This window comes from Phaethon aethereus, assembly GCF_964289735.1.
Source record: "Phaethon aethereus genome assembly, chromosome: 1".
Taxonomy (NCBI): Eukaryota; Metazoa; Chordata; class Aves; order Phaethontiformes; family Phaethontidae; genus Phaethon; species Phaethon aethereus.
This window is the reverse complement of record NC_138575.1, coordinates 54,316,749-54,342,510: the sequence shown is the minus strand read 5'-3', so window position 1 is coordinate 54,342,510 and position 25,762 is coordinate 54,316,749. Positions and strand designations below refer to the sequence as shown.

The following is a 25,762-nucleotide window of genomic DNA, read 5'->3' as shown; positions in this document are numbered from 1 at the left end:
CCATGGCTGACAGGGCAGCAGCCTCACTAGTCAGGGCTCTATCTCACCACTCATAAGCAGGGAAGACCTAAAGATCATGGCCAGGTTCAGCCAAGAGCCCAGATCATCGAGTTTGTGCTGATGACGTAAATCTAAAGTCAAGCTGGAAAGTCAATATGCAGGTCAGGATCAGGTCAGCATTGGCCATGAAGGTTCATGATGACAAGACCAGGTCCAAGGTCAAGATGGGAAGTCAGCCCATGAGTTGGGGTCTGGATGCACAGGGTACAGGCACAGGCATAAGGAGCAACACATGCAGTCCTTTACCATAGCTCAGGCAGGAACTAAAGGCCTCAGGCTGACCTGAAACGGTGTTTCCAGGAAGGGGGATGCAAATCGAGAACCTCAGAAGGCTGGTCAAGGCCATTAAAGTTTATTAGTGTCTCAGGGCCTGAGTTGATGTATGAATGATAATCAGTGTCCATTATTCTTCCATCTATTACTCAAGGGGACAGTATCTCCAAAGAGAAAAATTCATCTGCATGTTGAGTGAGAAGTGAAGAGCCACTCAGGGCTTGTCAATAAGGAACACAAAGCACAGGTGTGTGTTATAATGTGAGCCATGCATTGGTTTGGTGGAGTAAATAACTGATAAAAGAGGCTTGTGTTTCCATAACAACCTAATAGCTGAAGTCTTTCTTAAGCAGCAAGTGGTTTTTCTCTTAAGTAATTTTTGGCCTTAGAGAAATGCTCCCATTATTAAGTAAACTTTCCCAGTTCTCAGGATGTTTTATACAGTCTAATCCCTCTTTACCTTCAGTACAGAAAAAGATTCATAGGCCATGAGAAGAATGAGTAAAAGAGTCACAGTGCCCTGACATGATGAGGATACTCTCCTTAAAGGGAGAAAAGTTAGGTTCTAGCTTTGTGTAGTTCCTTTAATAAACATCTCAAGATACCTCTTAAAAGTAGCTGGGGTTTTATGCATGTTACTCTGAATAGAAGACTGTTTCAGAACCACTGATTTGTGTGATAGCGATTAAGAAGCTTCTCATTTCCAACCTCATTGTATTCACGGCCAACTGAAGTCAAGACAGAGCAACCCTAACCTACTGTCTTTGGCTAAGTCAGAGCGCTCCAGCACCTCTTCAAGAAGCAATTCTGGGCATTATTATCTGAATTATTCTGAAAATCTATTATTGACATTATGCATGTCTATATGTACTGCATTGTATTGGTGGCTAGAGGACTCCAAAGGGTGGTGAAGTGTTGCATAGAGGTCTTCCAAAGGTGTTTACTCTGATTCACAGTATGTTTGAGTTATTTTGTCATATTTCTGGTATGTGTCCATTTAAGATATTGGCCTCTGTAGAAATCTGAATGATATTATCTACATACTATGCCCTAATATCCTTCCCTTTTTCTGTGTAAGAAGAGGAGAGTGAAGTTATAAGAAGATCTGAAGTGGTTGAACCAAAAAACAGATGTATTTTTTCAATTAAATTTTATATTTAGTTCAGCTGAAAATATTTTTTGATTTTGCTGTTTATTTACCTGCTCCTTAATTAAATTTACTTCAAAGTGAAAATTGAAAATTATAAACAATTTTCAGCTGCATTTTTCAGTCATTAAATTATTCATAGTGCAATATAATGCCCAGCCTTAGTTCTAAGACCTATACATAGTTTTTCTCTGCTCCTCTTTGTCTTCCTTTAACCTGTGTTTGAGTCATATGGAGAGAATTTGGCTATTGCATAGAATTTCTCAGTTTACTTTTTTCAATAGGTTAATTTATAAAGATGTAAGGATCACATTCAGAGTTTCAGGATACAAACCGTTGCCAGAACACAGTGTTTGTGCTCATCAAAGAGAACTAACCGTCTCCTGCCTGAGTTTCAGTGATGACACATTTCGTATTTGTCATTCCTACTGCCAGAGTGCACACTTCTTATCAGAAGCAATTTTGTCTAATGCAGTAGCATATGTTTGCAGTTTGGATTTTTTAATTTCACATGGCATTTTAATAAAGGTTAAAAGAGTGCTGATGGATAAATAAAATATACACTAGCTCTTCTATCATGCATTTTGTTGTTTTTTCTTCAGTAGAGCTAGTACTTGTTTTAACCACCCTTAAAAAATATAGAAGAAAGATTTCTGAAAACTATGGCTGGAGAATGTTTGCTGATACAGTTTTTCCTGTAATATAAATGTATAATTTATTTTATACTTTGAAGTATTTTCCAGCATTTTACAGTACTTTTTATTTTCTCTAAGTACAAATCCCCAAAATATGGGCAGCTTGGGAGTTCTTTTTTATCATAATGACATTTTCATACCCATTTTCTTTATTATCACGGTTCTTGGAGTACAATTAGGATGCTTTATATTAGCTTTTTTAGAACTATATGTCTTAGAGGAGCTCAGTTCACCTAGGGTTCTGGTCCTATGTTGATTACTATTTCGTTGACACGTTACTAACCTATTAATTTTGACCAGTAGTTCTTCAAGTGATCTGAGTCTCAGAGGCTGGCATATATTCCTGACCTCACTGATGTTAGGGCATGTTTTGCCATTGATTTCAGTTGGGTTAGATTTTCACTGTATATATCTTCTCCCCAAAGAAGGGTCATTATTAAAATTATGAATTAGTCAATTATTGAGATGAGATCAGGAAAAATCTGTGTCTTGCAGTTTAAGATGAAAAATGAGGTACTGCCGGTGAGAATGTTTCCCTTCTGATTTCATCTGAAATCAGGAGAGATTACTTCTTAAGGTATTACAGTGCTGTTGTAGTTGGAAGTGGCTGTAGATGGGTCAGTGCAGTGTGCATCCCTGATTTCTGCCGAGTTAGCTACCTCCCTAAAATCATGTTCTGACAGTATGTGAAAGCTGTGACCCATTTTAATTACCTTTGGGTAGGTTTCAGGAGGCAAGTGAGGCAGACTGAAAATTCTACAGTGAAGTTCATTCCTAGGTAGGTCAGGTAAGCCAGGTTTCTGATATCACCTAAGAAACAGATCTAGGTGATCCATATACACTTTATGTATACAGGTCCTGTTCCATATTCTTTCTTGATAGGGCTGTAGCCTGCTGTCAGTAGAGTTATACCAACAGTGCATATATCCCCTATCTAAAGCTTGAAGAAAACATATCCACTCTTTATTGTTTCAACTTCTCATACAATGTGGGAATCAGCTTTCTTGACAGAAGTTACAAAGGGAGATGAAAACTAGGATTTAACTCCTGTGGTGCAAAATAAGCACCATTTTCATTAGGGTGTGACTCAAATTGTAAATGTATTAACAAAACGAATAAATGAGAGAAGATGAATAATGAAAGATTTCAATAACAGTTCATACACTGTCTGCTTCCACTCTAAGCAGTCCTGGCAGTGTGAGATAAAGTCATAGGTTCCTCTAACACAGCTGTTCCTTTAGTTATTCTATATTTTAAACAGAGCAATTTTGTATTTGGAAAAACTTCTGTTATCATTAAATTCTCAAATTAAACAATAACTAGAAAATTGAAATTCTCTAATTTTGCCATTACTTGAGTGGCAGACTCTTAACTGCAAAGCACTACGTTGAAAATTGATTATTTGCTCTGTTGGGAATAAAAAAAGTCCTGCTTTTTTGTTTCATTTCGCTTCTTGTCTTTCGACAAAACCAGAGTTTATCCAGCAAAGCAAAAATATAACTTCAGTATCACAGACTGAGAAGCAGGCAGTGAAAGCATTCAGTGATTGCTGTTTCTAGTGTCATACTTTCTTGACTGATTCTTGTCTATTAACTGGCAGCTTTCAGAATCCCAACAAAGAACATTAAGAGAAATGAGGTTTATACAGGTGTTTTGACCCACCTCCTATCCCCAGTTGTATTTGTAGGATAAAGATGGGTAAAACTGTTAACTTTTTTTTTACATTTGGGTAGTTTGGAAAGAGCAAGTGAGTGATATATACAATGGATACCTCTCATGCACATACATCTGAAGCCATACATACATCGAAGCCACCGAGGCGAAGGGCTACGGAGCGAAGGATCGCGCCGGGGGAGCCTTCCCGAGGCGGCCAAACCGCGAAGGCGGCAGGACAGGGAGCGAGAGAGTGCCCCAGCTTCCCCCCCGACCCCCGGCCGGCGGAGCGGGCTCCTAACGAGCGGCAGCTCTGACGCAGCGTGGGCGGGGCCCAGGGCGGCGGCGGCCAAAACCCCTCGCCTACAAGAGCAGCCCCCGGGAGCGCGAGCGACCCGGAGCGCGGCGAACAGGGCGGGCAAAAAGGGCGTGGCACGTCAGGAGGGCGTAGCGCGTCAGTTTGCGCGGCAGTTCGCGCGGGCAGGGCGTGCAGGGAAGGCGTGCGGGCGGGGTACAGTACAAGTGGCCATCGTCCTCCCAGAGGAGGCGCAGCCGTGGTCGCCACTCGGCTGAAAACCGGGGCCAGAAAGACTGTGGCGACACAGACGGAGCTCCCGCTCAGGCACGCGGCTGTCCAAGTATCCGGCTGCAGAGAGTGCCTGAGCCTGTCGGTTGTACCAGAGACCGACGGGGACACCACCTGCGTGCGGTGCGACCAGGTCAGCGACCTGCTCAGCCTGGTAGCAGAGCTGAAAGAGGAAGTGGAGAGGCTGAGGAGCATTAGGGAGTGTGAGAGGGAGATAGATTGGTGGAGCCACACCCTGGCGGCCCTGAGGCAGGGGCAGCTGGTGGAGGCTCCACAAGCAGCAGGAGATCCCCTGTCCTCTTGCTGCCGGGCAGAAGGAGAGGACCTAAGAGATGAGGGGAAATGGAAGCAGGTCCCTCCTCGGAAAGGTTGGCGAATTCCCTCCCGGCCTCCCTCACCGTCCCAGCTGCCCTTACACAACAGGTATGGGGCTCTGGAACATGAGGGACAGGAACATGAGGACCCTGACGAAGGTCCGTCCGAGGGGGTGCCTAGGGTGAGTCAACGAGCCCCACGCATCAAGACATCCTTAGTTAAGAAAAAGAGGAGGGTGATTGTTGTAGGTGACTCCCTCCTAAGGGGTACAGAGGGCCCAATATGTCGACCAGACCCAACTCACAGGGAAGTCTGCTGCCTCCCTGGGGCCCGGGTGAGAGACGTCACCAGGAAACTCCCTGGTCTGGTTCGGCCCACTGATTACTACCCGCTGTTGGTCATGCAGGTTGGCAATGATGAGGTTGCGCTAAGAAGCCCGAAGACAGTCAAAAAGGACTTGAGAGCACTGGGGCGACTGGTCAATGGAGCGGGAGCACAGGTAGTGTTTTTGTCAATCCCTTCAGTGACGGGGAAGAACGCTGAAAGGAACAGGAAAGCACACCTGATCAACACGTGGCTCAGGGGCTGGTGCCGTCGTCAGAATTTTGGGTTTTTTGACCACGGGGCGGTTTATACGGCACCGGGCCTACTCGCAGCTGATGGAGTGCAACTGGCGTCGAGGGGCAAAAGGATTCTTGCTCATGAGCTGGCAGGCCTCACTGAGAGGGCTTTAAACTAGATTTGGAGGGGGGAGGGGCTAAAACCGGGCTCACTAGAGTTGAACCTAGGGATAGGTTCAACGTGCCAGAGTTGAAATCGATAGCCCGGCTCAGGTGCATCTACACCAATGCACGCAGCATGGGCACCAAACAGGAGGAGCTGGAAGCCATTGTGCAGCGTGACAGCTATGACGTAGTTGCCATCGCAGAAACATGGTGGGATGCTTCTCATGACTGGAGTGCTGCAATGGATGGCTATAAGCTCTTCCGAAGGGATAGGCAGGGAAGGAGAGGCGGTGGGGTGGCTCTGTATGTTAGGGAGTGTTTTGATTGCATAGAAATCGAAGATTGTGAAGACCAAGTCGAGTGCTTGTGGGTAAGGATGAGGGGGAAGGCCAATGAGGCAGATATCCTGCTGGGAGTCTGTTACAGGCCACCCAACCAGGATGAAGAGACGGATGAGACATTCTATAAGCGACTGGCGGAGGTCTCGCATTCGCTGGCCCTTGTTCTTGTGGGGGACTTCAACCTACCGGACATCTGCTGGAAGTATAACACGGCAGAGAGGAAACAGTCTAGGAGGTTCCTGGAGTGTGTGGAGGATAACTTCCTGATGCAGCTGGTGAGTGAGCCCACCAGGGGAGGTGCCTTACTGGACCTGCTGTTTACAAACAGAGAAGGACTGGTGAGAGATGTGGTGGTCGGAGGCTGTCTTGGGCTTAGTGACCACGACATGATAGAATTCTCAGTTGTGAGGGAAGTAAGGAGAGGGGTCAGCAAAACTGCTATCATGGACTTCCGGAGGGCAGACTTTGGCCTGTTCAGGTCACTGATTGAGAGAGTCCCTTGGGAGATAGTCCTGAAGGACAAAGGGGTCCAGGAAGGCTGGACAGTCTTCAAGAAGGAAATCTTAAAGGCGCAGGAGCAGACGGTCCCCATGTGCCGTAAGAAGAGCTGGCGGGGAAGGCGACCGGCCTGGCTGAACAGGGAGATTTTGCTGGGACTCAGGGAAAAGAGGAGAGTTTATCACCTCTGGAAGAAGGGGCAGGCAACTCACGAAGAGTACAAGGATCTCGTTAGGTCAAACAGGGACAAAATTAGAAAGGCAAAAGCCCAGCTAGAGCTCAGTCTGGCCACAGTCATAAAGGATAATAAAAAATGTTTTTAAAAATATATTAACAACAAAAAGAGAGGCAAGGAGAATCTCCATCCCCTACTGGATATGGCGGGGAACATTGTCTCCAAGGACGAGGACAAGGCTGAGGTACTTAATGCCTTCTTCGCCTCAGTCTTTAATAGCCAGTCCAGGTATCCACAGGTTATTCAGCCCCCTGAGCTGGAAGATGGGGATGGAGAGCACAATGTACTCCTCATAATCCAGGAGGAAGCAGTCAAGGACATGCTAAGCCACCTGGACAGCCACAAGTCTATGGGGCCTTATGAGATCCACCCGAGAGTACTGAGAGAGCTGGCGGAGGAGCTTGCCAAGCCACTCTCCATCATCTATCAGCAGTCCTGGTTAACAGGAGAGGTCCCAGAAGACTGGAGGCTTGCCAATGTGACGCCCGTCTACAAGAAAGGCCGGAAGGAGGATCCTGGGAACTACAGGCCTGTCAGCCTGACCTCTGTACTGGGGAAGATTATGGAGCGGTTGGTCTTGAAAGTGCTCACAGGGCATCTGCAGGACAACCAAAGGATCAGGCCCAGCCAGCATGGGTTCATGAAAGGCAGGTCCTGCTTGACCAACCTGATCTCCTTCTATGACCAGGTGACCCGCCTAGTGGATGAGGGAAAGGCTGTGGACGTTGTTTACCTGGACTTTAGTAAAGCCTTTGACAGCGTCTCCCACAGCATTCTCCTGGAGAAACTGGCGGCTCGTGGCTTAGACGGGTTTACTCTTCGCTGGGTGAGGAACTGGCTGGATGGCCGAGCCCAGAGAGTTGTGGTGAATGGCGTTAAATCCGGCTGGCTGCCGGTCACAAGTGGTGTTCCCCAGGGCTCAGTTCTGGGGCCGGTCTTGTTCAATATCTTTATTGATGATCTGGATGAGGGAATTGAGTGCTCCCTCAGTAAGTTTGCAGATGACACCAAGTTGAGTGGGAGTGTTGATCTGCTGGAGAGTAGGAGGGCTCTGCAGAGGGATCTGGACAGGCTGGATCGATGGGCAGAGGCCAACTGTATGAGGTTTAATAAGGCCAAGTGCAGGGTCCTGCACTTTGGCCACAACAACCCCATGCAATGCTACAGGCTTGGGGAGGAGTGGCTGGAGAGCAGCCCGGCAGAAAGGGACCTGGGGGTGCTGGTTGACAGCCGGCTGAATATGAGCCAGCAGTGTGCCCAGGTGGCCAAGGAGGCCAACAGCGTCCTGGCCTGTATCAGGAATAGTGTGGCCAGCAGGAGTAGGGAAGTGATTGTGCCCCTGTACTCGGCACTGGTGAGGCCGCACCTTGAATCCTGTGTTCAGTTTTGGGCCCCTCACTACAAGAAGGATGCTGAGGTGCTGGAGCGTGTCCAGAGAAGGGCAATGAAGCTGGTGAGGGGTCTGGAGCACAAGTCTTATGAGGAGCGGCTGAGGGAACTGGGGTTGTTTAGTCTGGAGAAGAGGAGGCTGAGGGGAGACCTTATCGCTCTCTACAACTACCTGAAAGGGGGTTGTGGCGACGAGGGTATTGGTCTCTTCTCCCAAGTAACTAGTGATAGGACAAGAGGAAATGGCCTCAAGTTGCGCCAGGGGAGGTTTAGATTGGATATTAGGAAAAATTTCTTCACTGAGAGAGTGGTCAGGCATTGGAACAGGCTGCCCAGGGAGGTGGTGGAGTCGCCATCTCTGGAAGTGTTCAAAAAACGTGTGGATGTGGCGCTTCAGGACATGGTTTAGGGGACATGGTGGTGCTGGATTAATGGTTGGACTTGATGATCTTGAAGGTCCTTTCCAACCTAGTGATTCTGTGATTCTGTGATCTGGAACCATTTTTAGCTTTTTAAAATTACCTCAGTTGCAAACATGGACCACTTCAATAAATTTTAATAACCCAAGTCTAATATTAACCCAAATGTATTATAAAAGTGAACGTCAAATTAACTCTATTTACTTTTAGTAAACAAACTTAGAATTTCATTCAAAAAACAAGTTAACTAATAAGATCCAGTTTCTCCAAAGCAATGGTAATTTGCATGACCTATGCCCCTTTCATTTATTATTAATGGTGATCCATATTGTCTATTCCATTTTTCCTCGTGTCAGGCTGAAAGCCTGTAAGTACTAAGGTTACGCCATTAGCTTCCTTTTAGTCTTCTCAAATGTTATCAATATTCCAAGTGCTATGAAGAAACAGTACCATTTGTTGAGATAACTTCTTGCCAGATCTTTTAAAACTCTTGGATACAAATTAGATAGATCTGTTGATTAAAAAATTATTGCTTTAGTAACTCTCATTCATCATTCCCTTTGGATATTTTCATATGTGCATATTTTTATATGAGTTTCTGTTTGATATTTAGGGAAAATATTTCACATATGTATTGTTTTATAATATTATTTCTCCTGCCACATTTCTAGAGTAATGTGCCATAATTTGCTTTGTTCCATTGTCCATTTCCCCCACTCCTATATGTCCTTGATGCGTCAGACATCTTGTGGAGAAACAGCATTATAATCATAATTAAAGACTTCAGAATCCATATGCACACGAGGCTGAATTGAGGTTGCACAAGCCACATCAATTCTTCCATATCTCAGCTCTAATGTACTTTCCTTTACAACCTTATCATCCCTCTAAGAGTTTTTTAGTATATAATTAAGATAATTGCTCCCCATCATATGCTCCTCTGGATCACATCTCTGGTAACATCCTTAACAATGAAATGTTATTCTTAAAAATACGCTGTCATTTCTGAAGTTAAAGCACATGGGAATGACTGATTCCATGTGACCAGTTCATTGGCAAAATACGTGCAGGTCTCGACCCATCCAGTATGTTCCAGGAAATATGTTTACGTTGTAAAGTAATTCAACTTTCCATAGGACTAGCTTACATTTCTCTGCAAAGCGAGAGGAAAAGGCTTCTGCTTGACATATGATAAACACATTCTGGTGATTCATTACTTTCTATTATTATTCATTAAATTACAGTTGAAAAAAATAAGCTTTCACAGGAGTTTTGGGGAATTTTTGCAAGTGAGTGCTCATCAAAGTGCATGCATTCTGACCAACACTCAATTTCATCCATCCCGGTGTGATTACCGTCTAGAATGATCTCATTATACACTTGACTGCATGCTATCAGACAAAACCCCTTTTGCAAATCAAGAAAATAATTCAAAGGATCATAATTATTTTGAGGTATTTTGCATTTTAAAGCACATACGCAAATATTATTTAACAGGATTTGAGTTTTTCTTTGTTAAAAGACTATTAGTTGCAGTATCTTTGGCAAGTACTTTTGAGCTAGGGATGAAATATAGATAGATCATATACAACATATTCCATTCTAGTAAGTAATACTATGCTTCAAAATGCTGCTGAGATTGTGGTATAATTGAGCACATGTAAGTGATATATAAGTGGCAATAATTTAATAGATATATGAGGAATAACGCTACTATAAAACCCATCAAATTGCTAATACTAGCAGTACTAGTAAAACTTCATCTTGCCATTAATTTGTTTACAGTTTACATGCATCTGATATATTCTAGAGTCATATGAAGAGCAGCTGAGGGAACTGGGGTTGTTTAGTCTGGAGAAGAGGAGGCTCAGGGGAGACCTAATCACTCTCTACAGCTACCTGAAAGGGGGTTTTGGCAAGGTGATGTTGGTCTCTGCTCCCAAGTAACTAGTGATAGGACGAGAGGAAATGGCCTCCAGTCGCGCCAGGGGAGATTTAGATTGGATATTAGGAAAAATTTCTTTGCAGAGAGAGTGGTCAAGCATTGGAACAGGCTGCCCAGGGAGGTGGTGGAGTCACCATCACTGGAAGTATTCAAAAAACATGTAGATGTGGCGCTTTGGGATATGGTTTAGTGGGCATGGTGGTGTTGGGTTGATTGTGGGACTTGATGATCTTAAAGGCCTTTTCCAACCTTAATGATTCTGTGATTCTGTGTGATTCTGTGATATCTTAGGATCATTTAGACATTCTCAACTGTTGCAGAAAGTTATGACATTAACAATGCTCCTGATGTCTCCTGCTCCTTGTGTAGTTTTTCAAGCTTTTTTGATATTTTGCACTGAAGGTTGCAAGTTTAATACAGTTTATTAGAGAGTGTTTTGAGACTTGTAGTAGAAGGTGAATAGATGTGTAGTCTACAGGTGCCCTGTAGCACAGTTATTATTATGTGCTTGCCTTCGATTTAGGTATTAGATTTGATGACTTAGGCAATCCCTGCTATTTCTATGTTCCTTATCAGGGCACCTATCTGGGACGTGGGGGATCAAGCTGAGAACTCTACGTACCTGGCTACAGTGTGGGTGACTATATCTGTATCACAGGATGTGAGAATGCTATTGAGTGCTGGGCCCATGTTTCACGTCCTGTCTGCGTCCCAGCTCCATATCAGATGAAGAAATATGAACTCAGTCCCTGCCTCGTCCTGTCAGAATAGGGTTGAGCTCCAGCAGGACCCATGAACTGAATGATCAAAAGATCAGCTTTGTGGGATACCTGCCCTGCAGTCTTGTCTTTTTTTTTTTCCCATTAGTCTTTCTTGCAAACACACACCAGGACTTCCATCGTGCTCTGAGAATTATTTCTGATGAAAACATCCTGACAATCATACATTTCCACAAGAAAATCAGTTTGGATTAATCAGTTTTTATATGGTGAAAATAATTTGTCAAAAGATTAACAATACACTGCATTCACACGTCAGTTTGATGGCTCTGCAAACAGATACTGAGATCTGTGGATCATAGGTCTGCCTGCTCCCCCTCCCTGCTTTCTATCATTTCTTCTCTGTGGGGATCATCTACTACCAAACAGTTACTGTGCTTTTTCAAATATTGTAGTGAAGAGTCACTGGCTTTGATATGAATGCAATTAGTAACCTTGCTGTCTTTTCTACAGTTGTAGTAGACCTAGTATAGCAATTACTCACCCCTCTACTCACCACCAAATAAACTGAAAAAGTTTTGCTAGTCCTTCTGACTAACAGTTTTCAGGAGGATTTTTTTTGTGACTGATTGCATTAAAACTGGGCTATGATTTTAGCTTGTATCATACAATCAAATAAATATGCATACTAATAATTTTATTTCAGCATTGGCTGGAATCAGATCTCAAACAGTATCTTTTAGGATAAGAAAATCAGCCCCCATTTCTACTGTCTTTACTTCTTCAGAAAGTAACAACTTAAATATGGTAATTTTGAGAAAAATTTAAGTTATTGTGTTTAGTATTTCAATATTATTTCAATTAATATTTCAGTTGTATTCTACTGGGAATTCACTTTTTCATGAGAATATATGTTTTATGAGTTTTTTAATAAACTTTAGTACATTTGGAAAGCAGAAATACTGGCATATCTTGGTAAATTTTGTTAAAATCAAAATATTTGTGACAATATTAAGCAATTACTAAAATAAATAATTTTTTTACATAATAACAGATTTATTTGTTTTGTTCAGTGTCAGAGATGATTAAAAAATAGAAAAACATTGATTCCTAGTGAAGGTAATCAGTGTTGCATTCTGTTAAAAAAAAAAAGATTTTTCCTCCTGTTCTATTTTAAGTTAAATAAAAAACGCTCGTTTACTTCCATTTTCTCTGTTTGTCTGCCTTTCTGCATCTGCTAGTCCTGATGGCAGTATCTAGCTTGCTGCCAAAAAGTTTCCTTCTACTACTTTACAGAGATTTCATTTTTGTTCTTTTTATACCATTTTAATTTTTGTGCCACCTTAAAAGGAAATTTGAAGCGTGCAAGAGATGTAGGATTTTGCTGTATATCAAAATAGAATGGGAATAGGTTTGTATTGCCAATCCAGAAGCGTATAGATGCAATGTATTTTTACTAGCAGCTAATGATAGAATAATTTGCTTCTGCAGCAGGATATCAAACTAGTCTTTTCCTTTTTTTTCTGATATACCTTAAAATAGTGCAGATTTGGAAGAACCCGCATGAAACACTGTTTTTACATTCAGTTACTTTATTGTTTTCAGAAAGCGGGAAAAGTCTTCAGAAGGACCATTTAATATTTTTTTGTTCCAGGGCAGGGTGTAATATTCTTTCTTAATATAATATATCATTGTATGCAGTAGTATCTGTTCTGGATGAGGATATTAAAAACAGCTGTCAGTAAAAATATTATTTCCACTCTAGTTCCAGCTGTTCACTCCATGTCCTTTTTCGTTCAGACATCATTCCTTCCCTGCTGGAAGATAAATAATATAGCACAATTAAAACCAGTTTCTTACCAGTAGTGCTGAGATTGAAATTAAATTTTTGACATCTATTTCTGTCTTACATTATGATGAAAAAATATCAAAGCTTTCTGTAAATACTGTGTAAGTAAAATTTGCAAAAAATACTTTTTTCCCTAATCAGTTACATAGGTTGTTTTTCAGAGTTTTTCTCATCCAACCTGTAATAGCTTCAACAAGGATTTGCCATTGATATATTTAACAAAAGTGTTAAATGCCTTGTGAAGCCATTGCAAACAAAAAGCAATATGTTTTATAAACTGCATGTCCAACTGCTAGATATCAGCCTGATAAACACAATGTGGAATAAATTCGTGACTCATATTCTAATGAAATACTGACATTTGCAATACGAAGTTGTTGGTGGTTAGGAGTTCTGGCAGTGAGAGTGACAGAAATTCTGTGAATCCTGCCTTTAGTTTTGGCTAAATACTTACCTGTATTCTAGTGTAATCTAATTGTAATTCTTTGTTGTAGTTCAAGACTTGAAGTTAAGGAATGCTGGATAATTTTAAGCCATATTTTTCTCCATAAAAATTGGCAAAAAAAAGCATACTTTCACTTGATTATGATCCTTTTTTGGTATTAGTGGTTGGATGGGATCAGCTACTTTGTTTCTGCCCCACTGTGTTTAAATATTCTTTCTTGTCTGAATCTGTTGATTTGGCTCTATGTCAATCAAATGGACCAAATCTGCATGGTCTAGAAATTGTGATTTATTCATCTGCTGTCAATAGCAAATACAAATAGCATACCTCTTCAATATATGTAAAGTTTAGTGCTGTCTTTATCATTCCTTTATATAGTTAACTGCAGCTCTCAAAAATTCCAAGGTCTATCCAAACTCCATATGTGTGGTCGTTATAAGAAATGTAGTAGGTTGCATAAGTGGCCACGTTTAATAGGAAGAATTTTAAGACATCTGCAAAGTCAGCTTGTGGATCTTAGAGAACCTAAAACCAAAACAAGAAGAGAAAACCACTGAGGCAAACTGCATAGTGTGACAGTAACTAAATTAAATATGCTGATGTGTATAGAAGATTCTAAACACTGAGAACAGAAGTTATGTAAGTCCTGCTTTGTCAGTCAGAAGGCAAGCTTAATAATGTGTAAATACATAATACTGTTACAACATATAATTTAATCTAAATTGCAGCAGTAGAAAATAAATTAATGCAGGAATATTAGCAAAAAGGGTAGAATTTTAGTATTTTTCAGAAGAAAATGTGAAGTATAAATATGTGTAAAAGTAATATCTGGCAAAATTGTTTTGGTGTGCTAATTATAAAAAAGATAATTTGTAAATTAAAAAATACAATCAAGTGTTTGATTTTATTTCATTACTAAAAACTCTAATGCTACAGTGCCATAAATTAGCTGTTAATGGTTGGAAACCGGATTGTGTTATTCCCAAATTATCCACAGGATTTCCTTGATCTTTCTCAAATCATTTGGACATTATCAGGGCAACACATTGAACTAGATAGCTGGTCCACTCTGGTACAGATGTTTCCATATTGCTTTCAAAATGAGCAGCAGACTTCTAAGATTCCCTGAATTCTGGCTGTGTATTACTAGTGCACACTATCTGCTGGACAAGTTTTTTATGCTTAGTGAGTATAGTGTTACGCTGCATACAATATACGTTTTTAGTTTGCAACAAAATACTTTTTTTCCATGTAAATACATATTAAATACAAAAATGTAAATTTTCAGAGTGAGAGCTGAGCTCTCTGAAGTTGCTGAGAAATTTAGATACTTTAAATAAGAATAACTCGATATTGAAACATTTTAAAACATCATTTCTAGCTCTCTGACTTTTCAGTTAGCTTTATTACTTCAGTGTTCTGATGAAGAGCTTTATTAACTAATTGATACTTCAGAAGAGCTGAAGCTTATGAAAATATAGTTTTGTCCATAAATTGCATTTCATTGCAACTAAAGATAAATGCATATTGGAAAGTTTATCTTCAAGATTGCTTAAATTATTTATCAGCTTCCTGGGGAGTATGGCTATCATCAGTATTATTTAAATTATTTGAGAGCACTTAACTCTCATCACCTTTTTCAGTTTATATTCTGATAATTTGAAAATGTAGCCTAATTCACTAATCGTCTATTGCATTTCCAATAGCAGAATACTTTCTCTGCACAGCACAGTTTGGTTATTCTCTTTGGATTATAGGAGAAGCCTTGTGAAATACTAAGGCATGCATATGATAGTATTCAGTGGCCTCTCACTGATGAGTTAAATTTAAAAATAAGCACAGACATCCCCAATACATGTAATACTTTTTTGGAGGATTTTTTTTTTTTTTTACAGGACTACTAGGTATTCCATCTTTTAGTGAATGACTGAAATAAACAAAAATATTTTGGCACCTGTAACTACACCCTTTTCATTGAACTTCCAGGAACATGATGACTGCATGCTAAGACAAGGCAAACGTAGAAATCTATGAAATAATCTGTCATAGGCAAGTGCAGTCATTTCACTACAAACCTTTTAAACATGGAAAAGCCAACAAAAAATCCATTTCACAAAAAAGTAAGTATATGGCAACTGTGTAGCATTGTTTTTGAATGCTCAATTAGACATCAACAGCTTGCAGAGGCAGTCTCAAAAGGTTACTCAGGAAATGGTGGAAATCACCCATCATCTCTCATTAGTACTTAATGAGAGATGTTTTTCCAGACAGTTGCCTGGTATTACAAGGGTTATGCAAGCTTGAAGCAGTTCCAAAGTCTATTTGTGCAGGTGGGTGATTAGAGGAAATAAAAAGTTGATAATAGTCATACCCAACTCTCATGGTTGATGCAGAAACAACTAAGCAGACCCCCTGCTGCCACGGGAATGCACTTCACTGGTAATTAATTCCAAACACAATCCTGAAATAGCTGCTGTATCCAAGACTGGGCCAGTTACAGCTTCAAGTGCTTTCAGCAAGACACTTGCAGATACATATTTACAGTCCTACTCAGAACAATGGTTATTCAGGTTTAAGTGTGTGGGAAACAAAACAAGTTCAAAAGAGCAAATTCAAACAGTTTAGTCCAACTGTTCTCTCTATGCATCCAGTGTAGCTACCTACTGATTCCATTATTCAGTATTCCATCTGCTCTTTTGAAGTGTCTCTTGTAATGTTCTTTCCTTGAAGCCTTGAAATGTAGGAGAGAAGATTTGCTTTGGGGATTTAGTCAAGTTAGAACAATTTCAAAGCTGAATCCTACACTATGGAAAATTGCCTAGTCTCTCAATTGGGGCTGCTGTATAACATGAACGTTTTTGTTATCTGCCTGACACAACAGGCGATTTTTAAATTTTTTCCCAGATTTCCGTATTAACTGCAGCCTGGCTTAGTTTAGTGTATGCAATTGCTGTGAATCTTTGCAATGGATCCACCACTTACAGGAGACATCCCATTTCTATCACACATGCTATCCACACATGGCAGCTCTGTATCAAATCAGGGCAATTCCTGACATTTTGTGACCTACTCTGCTTAGTTCTGGGTCTTTGAGAGTTTATTCCTATTTGTCTTGGGCTCCTGCCTTCTAAATTTACTTCTGGTGGAGTCCAGCAGCCTGGATTGACCAATGATGAAAGAACTGAGCCTAAGTAGTGCTGGCTCCATACAAAATGTTCAGATACATTGTTTTAGGACTTTCACTGAAATCTATCTATGGGTATGTTTTAATCTAATGGGGTCATTCTCCTTGCTCTGCCTTATAGAGGGTTAACTGAATTTTAATGCTTCAAGAAGATCACTGTGCCCAAACTCTCTTTACCATAAGGAACAGGTTTCCGATGACTCTTCATGTGGGCCTGGGTCTCTCTCTCACTTTTAAATAAAGCTCAACAACAGTAGGAAAGATTCCCTGAGGCAGAATCTGGGCAAATTTCTTGCTCTTCTCAGCACGAGGGTATCAGCATATCCTTGATAAAACTGCTGTATCTTTGATTATCCCTGGAATTGGAAAATACTGGTTTATCTATCACTCCAGTGCAATTATAAGTGGCAAGTCTTCTTTCATTCCAGTTATGAAGCTTTTTAAAGGACTAGATGATTATTCTGCTATTGCTGAAGAGCACTAAAACCTGGTCCTTATGGTACGATCTATGATGCGACCGATATTAACCCTGTCCATTTCTTAGCCAGTCCGTGAAGTTAGCCCTTCTGGTGGTTGTGACGTCTATGAGGAGATTATGTAAATTCGTGGTTCACTGGTGGCAGATCCTGCAGAAGTAGTACTATTTCCATATTATATCCTTTTGTACTCTTCCAAGATTTCTATTGTGGTTATGATTAATTTCTGTCCAAGACAGGTGATAAGCATTCCCATGTTCTTTCCAGAGCTTTGTGCCTCCATGCAACACATTTGATGTTAAGAGGACATATAACATGTACAGACAAAGGCATTCCAACACTTTTTTCTAAAGACAGATCCAAAACCATAGAAATTGCCAGACTGGATAAGTGTTTTTGTAGTGGTTTTCTAATAGCCTAGCAAATTGAGTCTGCTGTAACTGATCAAACTTAGGTCTGTCTTGATACCACACTGAAAAGCATTTTTATCCCAGACAGCACCAAGCCATCTGGAGCTTTATTCACATTTTTGCATTATCCTGATGCTGCGGTGTCCATAACAGATGCAGATTTTCGGCCTACCTTCAAGTAGTTTGAAACACTGCATGAAATCTACCACACTGAGCAGAGCCTGAGGAATAAAAGGAAATTATGTACTAGTAATAGGGTGCCTTTGAAGTTGTTGTCTATATGCGTATGCAGGCGTATCTATATATATTTATGCATACATCTATATGTGCACATTCATTTTCCACCCTTCTTTTTCTTTCTTCTGGAGCTGGAGTTGCAGTGTACAGACCTATCCAGGCCCTGAGGTTATAGTGTAAAGCTCTGCAAGGTCATAATGATTAGGCTTTGTCCTGTAAGTATTATGTTCATTTATAGTATTATATTTTCAGAGGGTTTAGAACTTAGTGTGTATATATATTTCTACACACCTTTACACGTGTAGCATATAGTCTAGTTCTAGATGATTACTGGTCCATAACTCTAAAGTTAAATATACATTTCTTCTGTTCTTATAGCAAATTGTAAATCTGAGCATATAGTATTTAAGGGACTCCACAGATATCTGGAATATGGTAATAAAATAGGCTAAGTATATATTTGCATTTTGGTTCAGAGCACTGGATGTGAATTTGAAAGAAATCATAGTTCTCAGTTACTACTCATTGCTTCAGTCACAGGCTGGTTTTGCAGTACATAAACCAGACTCCTTTTTGATCTGAGGCTTAATTTCAGGTGGGCACCAAAAGTATGGGGTCTGTCCGCAAGCTCTGAGGTACATGTATGGTGGGAGGCTTGGTAGAATAAATAAGATGCTATATAGTCCTAAAAAATTCAAACCCACATATACTCTAAATGGAGTGTCATGAGGATCAACTGCTTTGATCTGCTGATCCATTGCTATTACACTAAACTAGGAATAACTGATGTAACAGCTAATACACACACCGCAGTAGATTTTGAAAAGGACAATAGCGTGTTTCTGTAATGAAAGTAGAAAACTATAGATTACCTGTGTGTTCTGCTGTGAAGATTTATTTCTGAGGTGAAATTATAACTATATCTCTGGAATATGGGCTGACTTTTGGCTTTTGATATTTTGCTTGCTGAGATGTGGTAGGAAGTGTTCTGTTTGGTATACTTGGTATCTGCCTGACAGTTACTATTGTGGCATTATATACATATAGCGCCTTTTCTTTGAGTGCGTTATGAAAAAAATTCCAGTGAGCAGTTTGTCCTCACAGTACATGGATTGTGGAATGAAAATTTTTGTTGAACTGTGGTTATATGGTCTATTACTATCCATAAGGGCTTTTTTCTGTATGCAGCGTACCATATGAATGAAGACAATCATCCATGAGCTGACTACTAATGTCACATGGCACGGTAAAAGGCAAATTTCCCCCTGCGTGATTTTTTTAATAGTTTCAGTTAAACAGTTAACATTTTTATGTTTTTGTCTGACATCTTAGTAGATGATAGCAGTAAAATAACACCATAGTTTGTGCTTACAATATACTAAAACAAGATAATATTCACTTTCATTTTGCTCTCTCCAGACTCAAATCTGAGTGAAAGCAGTCACCATATCCATTCACAGGAGCTCCTTGCACTCCCCTCTTCTGTTGACCTCCTGTCATCCTGTAAACTTCAGGAAAAAAACCCCAAACCTTAGTATGTTTTTTACCATGACAGTAGAAACAAATTGAGTATCATTTTCACAAAGATCTTGAGGAAAGACTGGTTGCAGGTTTTAAGAGTGTCAGTTGGGATTCCTTCCTCATAATTTTACGATCTTGATTCAGTTGCCTGTACATAGATGTCTATTGACATTTGAAATGCTTTTGAGTATCCCAAGCTGATGCTTGGGCAGTGAAATTCTACAGTTCCTGCAAGCCTCTTGCAGATGCCTTGAATTTCCTTGGGCCACTGAGATGGCATTAGTTAACCATGTCTTGTCAGTTGAATCTTGCTCTGTTTGCCTGTAATAGAAGTGTCTGAGCTATCTAGACTTCGTTCAAAGCTAATGTATATCTTAGTATAATCAATGAAGTTTAGGTCTTGTTCCTCTGACCTAACATTTCTTCTGTATAATATATCTGAATATAAAATATATTTTAAATGCTAATTAATACTGTTTTGAGTAGCTTTCATCGACTTAAAGAAGAGTTTAGCATGGTCACTAAAATGTAGCTGTATTTCAAGAAATCTCACCTTGCAAGTCTGAAGATCAGTTTCTGAATCACTCAGGACACTGAGAAAGAATTAATGCCATTTCTTTGGAAAGTAATTTAGTTACTAGCATGTGAATACAGAGGTTTAACTTTAGGCCCTGAATTTTGGTTCCAAAAATCAGTCCTATTAGATACATCTATAACACATTACATAATGTAGTTTTAATTTTATTCAAAAATTCTTTTTGTACTGAAAGACTGCATTGCGAATGAATCACTGAGTACTTACAATGTCAGTGATAGTAGACCAACTTTTCTTCTTATGAAAGGATTGGTTATGATGTTAATTCTTGTATGTCTCTTGTGTGAGACATGAGGTTAGTGTACATTCATAGTTAAACATTTTTATGAACAAGATAACTATGTTTATGTTAACTAGGTTTCAATAATATTGAACTGGATAATAGATAAAGCTGAACACTAAGCACAAAAAGCATCTTTTGTCACAATTGCATTACATATGACAGTGTAGTGAAAAATAGATTTTGTGAGGTGTTTGTCTTGCTGCTCCCTTTCTCCCTTAATGTTCTCATAAAAGGTGCTGTAAAAAATAAACATTTCCCATACTAAATTACTTAAAACTTTTAAATTCATAAATTAAAAAAAAATATTGTGAATTAATTCTTGCTCAATGCTATTGAATTTCTTTTTATCATTTTCCTGTGAGGATATATAAAATAACTGTTGCTGAAATATGGAATAACTGGAATAGACCAGTAAAAAGCTAATCTATATTTCTGGATTTGGTGGAGTTGATTCAATATTAATAGGTTTTAGTGTAACTGAAATCAAGCCACCTGTCCAGAATCAAAGGGTATAGCTCTAATTTAAACAATGCTTGTGTGACTTCAGAGTAAAAAGATTTTTTAAAATGGTGGTGGGAACAACCTGACCTTCAACTTCATCATTTGTAATCAGAGTCTTTTGATGCATAAGGAAAAGACTAATAAGCACAGGCAAGTTGTATGAAGCACTAGTGTGACCATTGCTGTAAATACTGAGTCTGCGTCTTCTGTAAATACTTCAAAAACTGGGAAAAGTATAAAATAGAATTTTAAAAGGTATTAAGATTTGAGATGTGGAAACCTGAACCTGTCCAATCCTGTGAGAAATTTAAGAATCACCATCTTTTTCCTATGTCCATGAGACGGTCAATGGTAAATGTGATCATGATGGCATTATAATACTTTCTATCCTTTAAAGCCTTGTATGCTAAGCCAATTAATCAACCAACAAAGCAGGCAAATTAGTAAGATTTGCCAGAATGTAAATCAGCATAGCTTTTTTTATAGTCCATACTAGATGCATCCAGTTAATCCAAAACCTGAGTTTATCTAACCTTTTAATAAAATTGTTTTGGTTATTCTGGACATAGAAAATGTAACATAGTATATTATCTTTATCCTATCCTGTTCTATTTCGTTTGTCCTGAAACAAAGGAAATAGAGGATGGAAAGTCCTAAGTAACCATTTTTGAAAATCAGAATAAGGTCCAGTTACATAATCCTTGTGACAGTTTCTCATATATGATGGAGGCAGGAAGGAATATTGTTAGACCATGCTGCAGTTCAGTAATTTTTAGCTGCCACATGATCCTGGGAGCCTGATGTTATCTGACTTGTACAGAAACATCTCTTATTGCAACTTGAGCCAGGAACTAGAGGAGAATGACAGCCATAAATACTTCCCTGTTGGCCCCATTTATAGCACCTGTCAGAAACTCAGCATGGGAGCTAATCTTTTCTAGGTGAATTTGGTAGGTTCTTGAGTTTCCAAGTTCTTTTTGTCATGAAATGTTCCACTGAAACTTACAGTATTACCATTATGGTTACCTAAAGGGGAAAAAAAGTTTGCTTTAGTTTTGTTACCAGAGAAAGAGAAAATAAAATGAAAACATAATTATTATATAATTTAATTACAAAACAAAATATATTCAAATATATTCGTAATGAAACTATGAGTACTGTATACATAAACGGAGGAATTGCCCAAACTGGTTGCAGGAATGAATTTCATGGTGATATTCTCTCTCTGATGGAGCAGACCCAGGTAGTAAATCATTATTGGTTGCCTAATGGGAAGATCCTACTGTGAAAATAAACAGCTGTCCACGATAAAGAAGTTGTTTACAAGAAACCGTTACATGTCAGACACTTAATTCCTTTGAGAAAGGAGTGACAGCATGAAATACTGAGCAGTTGGATTTTTTCTGGGATGTTTGTTCCGAAGAAAATTATTTGAATTTTTCTTTGCAAAGCTTTCTTTTTAGATTCTAAAAGCATGATCCTTTTTTGTATTACCACTTTATGTTGCTTGGAAGGAAAGACTGTAACTACTCTTTTTTGAGATCGCTCCATATTATGTATGTTCCTGAATTGGTTATAGTCGTATGCACACGCTGTAGCTGGAGAAGTTTTTCTCAGCCTTGTCTAGCAGGGCATATAGCAGCCCTGCTTCCCCTCATGAATATCTCCCAGTAAATTTTCATTCCAAGAATGCCACTCCCAGTCAGTTTGATGCTTCTCAGGTGGGACTGTATCTAGGGGAAAAACCTACTTCTCAGTGACCTATCATTGAACAGGGTCAACAAGAAGTCTATCCTGTGGAAATACCAAAATCTTGCTCATATAACTTGACCCCTCTGTTAAACTCTTCTGCATGAAGTGTGAGTAAACTAAGCTGAGGTGACTATCGACAAGGCCTTGAAACAGAGTGAAATGGTGGGCAGAAAGCTGTATTCATTACCATCAGCACCAGTCTGTATTTCTAACTCTCAGTCTTTTGACTGATGCATCTCTGAGATACTTCCACATCTTCAAGACTTCCTGATTTCACTTGGAAGGCTTTCATGTGCTGAATAGCTAAGCACAGCCACACCGGCTTCACAGCAAAAGAACGGGGACGGAAACTCAGGGACTGCTGAAGTACTGGGGAGCTTCTGTTCTTTATAGGTTTAGCTGTTTGTTAGAGACAATTGTTCTGTTTGTTTCTCACACCAGTAAGTAAATAAGTGTACTAAGTACACTTAAGTAGACTCACATGGAGCATTTCTCACTCCAGAAGTTATTCCTTAGATTCCTAGATGGTGCCTGTATTACCACATGTCTTTGGCAGCAGTATAGTCCCTTGTTTGGTATCTCCACAAACACAGTGCAGGGTGCTCTCAAAGCGAGTCTCTGATTCCTCAGTCAGGGTGGTTCCTTGATAATTATCTATTGATGAGGCTGTCCATAGAGTGAAAGAAGGTGTATCATTCTAGAGCAAAAGAAGGTGAGACTTTCAGCTCACTTGCTCATGCTCCTAACACTCATATTTAACCTTTTTCCTCACTATGAGTTTTACAAACAGTATGGCAAGGCCTTGGTGAGGTGTCTTCTTGTAAATCTCTGTCCCTCCTTTGGTGAGCTAGACTTTCAAATCATAGGATACTCATTCACATGCTGCATGTGAATAGTTTTTCACTTATATACCAGGTCAGACAGGAAAGCATAAGAGAGACTTAAGGCTTTCTGGAATGCCATCCAAGTTCTTCTGTGTGAAGAATGAATGAAATTAATTCAAATCCAAGATTGTGCATACTTGAGACAATTCAGAAAGAGGCCTTCTATATGTTAGGACTGCGTACCTAAAGGACATCTCAGTTTTGATGAGATACTTTTCAGCAAAGTTGGAACTGTGTGTTTCTATGATGGGGAGGGTTCACTCTGTCAGATGTCAGGTAACATCTGAGGTTATCTACAGGATGTTTCCATTTTGGATGTCTGCCACACTGCTGCCTGAACTTTCATTTACACTTTCATTAAGTGTAACAGTATTGCTGAAACATTCCAGCCTGATATTTGCTTTATAAGAACAGTTTGTCAGTCTGTATTTGACTAGAAACTTTTAAGACCTCATCCAGATATGTAGTGTTTCTCCAGGGAGTATTTCTTAGTATCATCCATGCTATGAAAGTATCTGTCAGTTGGAAAGGCCATAAAGTTTACATTCTTGCAACTATTCCTCTTTATCCTATGTTAGCTATGTTAATGTAACTGCTTATTTCCTTCCCTTTGATGTCTCTGTTACACTTCCAAGAATTCTTTCAGGTCAGTAGGACTGAGAGGCAAAAGCTTCTGTCATTGCTCTCACAGAGGCATTTGCAACGTGTGCAGATGGAGGAGCTTATGTGTGTTCTGGCAGAAGTTGGTTAGGCAAAAATTCTCCAGCTTACAGCACTGGAGCTGCTTTTGTTTATTTGGAGTTTGGGCTTTTCTATTTGGAGTGGATTTGCCCACAGAGTGAAAGCACATACCGGAGATCCACCTCAATTACAAAGAAACAGGCTTTCTTCTGTGAACTCTGCAGGCTGTCAGTTGAGGCCCACAGACATGAGATTTGAAAGTAATCGTTGTCTTAATGCAGACCTGCAGGTATTACAGTGCATTTAGGAACATGGAGCACATATCTTTGTGACCCACAAAGAAATGTACTCTATAAATCCACAGACACTGTAAAGACCACCATAACCATGCACAGGCAATGGCAATTTCCCCAGAAGCTGAACTAAAGCATTTCTTTAATAATACAATTCTACAGGCGTGAAGTAATGTGGAGCTTTTGGCCTCCTACTAAGTCATTTTGGTGCTTGGTTACCATCACAGCTGGGAAGCTATGCCTTAATTCATAGTCCTCTCTATCCTCTGACCTGATTTTCACTAACTTTACATTATTCAAACAGCATTAAGAACATTCAGAGAAGGCAAGAATGATATTTTAAGTTCCTTTAATGGTCCTTCACAAGTGCCATAAAATGGTAACAGCATCACAATATATGTCCGAATGAGAGTTTCCCGTGTACCTGCAGGTATGGAGAAATTTTTAAGCCAGCAATAGGTTATCTAGCTGAGATACTGCTAGAAAGGTAGTTACTACAGTGCAGAGGTCTATGGAGAATGGAAATTTCATCTGAGAAGCTGAGTATATTTTCCTGTAATTAATCCTTGCTGTTCAATTATCTTGTTCACAGTGTCCAGGAAAGTTGTCACTGACAGCTATTAGCGTGCTCTAAGTTGACTGTGTGTTTATATAACTTATTGAACCAGGTCATATGTGTTAGGATTTTCCAGGATGAGCTATGAGTTGCATTATAAAGCTCTCTTTCAAGTTGCCCCTGTTATAGTGACAGTATCTGGATTCACAGTCGGTAATTCAGGATAACGAATTATGTGTGTTTGGTTTGTGCGTCATTTTACTTAGGTCTTAAGAGAGTGCTATATCCTGCCTTAACATAGAATGACTGTATGAGCTGACAAAATAAGTGTAGATATGCAATATATTCCTTACCAAATACATTTAAAATATAATAGGTTTTGTAAATTGAAATATTGCTCTGAGTAGTGTTCTGTTTTCAAATTTTTTTTTTTATTTTAAAATGTATGAAGTATTTGTAAGTTCACATAAATGCTATTTTTATTCACAGATAATGCACCTCAGGTAGCAATTACCACACCAGGATCTGGTAACCATAGAAACAGCTCTACAGGCCCAACACCTGACTGCTCTCCTCCATCACCAGACACTGCACTTAAAAACATAGTGAAAGTTATACGTCCTCAGGTAGGTGATTGCCTTAAGCATCCTCTTATTAGTTGTATTTTTAATTTTAAAAGCAGGCTATGATGCATGTATTCTAAGAGGATGTTATGACTATGCGCATACAAATAGGACAAAGACAGATAAACAGAACACAAAATAGTTTTTGTATTTAGGAAGCAATCTGGATAGCAGGACAAATTAGAATATTTTACGAGTAAGCGCAACAACATACAGAGAGGTATCACTACATTTTTATTCTAGCACTAATGATGAATGAAGTCTTGATGCAATATTTTGTATTTTTATGTGCTATTAATTTTCTTGCAAGTTTATGTTCTTATCAGTATTACTTTTTATCAGTTTTATCAGTATTTTTATCAGTAATATCAGTATTAATTTCCAGTTTTTATCAGTATTAATTCCCTGTTACTTTTCCAGGTTTTCTTTCCTCTTTCTGTATCTCCATTTACCTGGTCACATAATGTTTCAT

The 25,762-nt window shown here is 39.6% G+C and overlaps 1 protein-coding gene across 4 annotated transcripts in view; it reads left to right on the top strand.

Annotated features, from left to right (window-relative positions):
* ANKS1B (ankyrin repeat and sterile alpha motif domain containing 1B) overlaps positions 1-25,762 on the top strand; it is a gene marked incomplete at both ends in the record, with an annotated part of 473,260 nt that overhangs the window by 150,706 nt on the left and 296,792 nt on the right. For all 4 annotated transcript variants that reach the window (XM_082013919.1, XM_082013918.1, XM_082013917.1 and 1 more), the window contains one exon: positions 25,157-25,293. In XM_082013919.1, the coding sequence (XP_081870045.1) occupies positions 25,157-25,293 (137 nt within the window). The remainder of the gene's footprint in view (positions 1-25,156; positions 25,294-25,762) is intronic.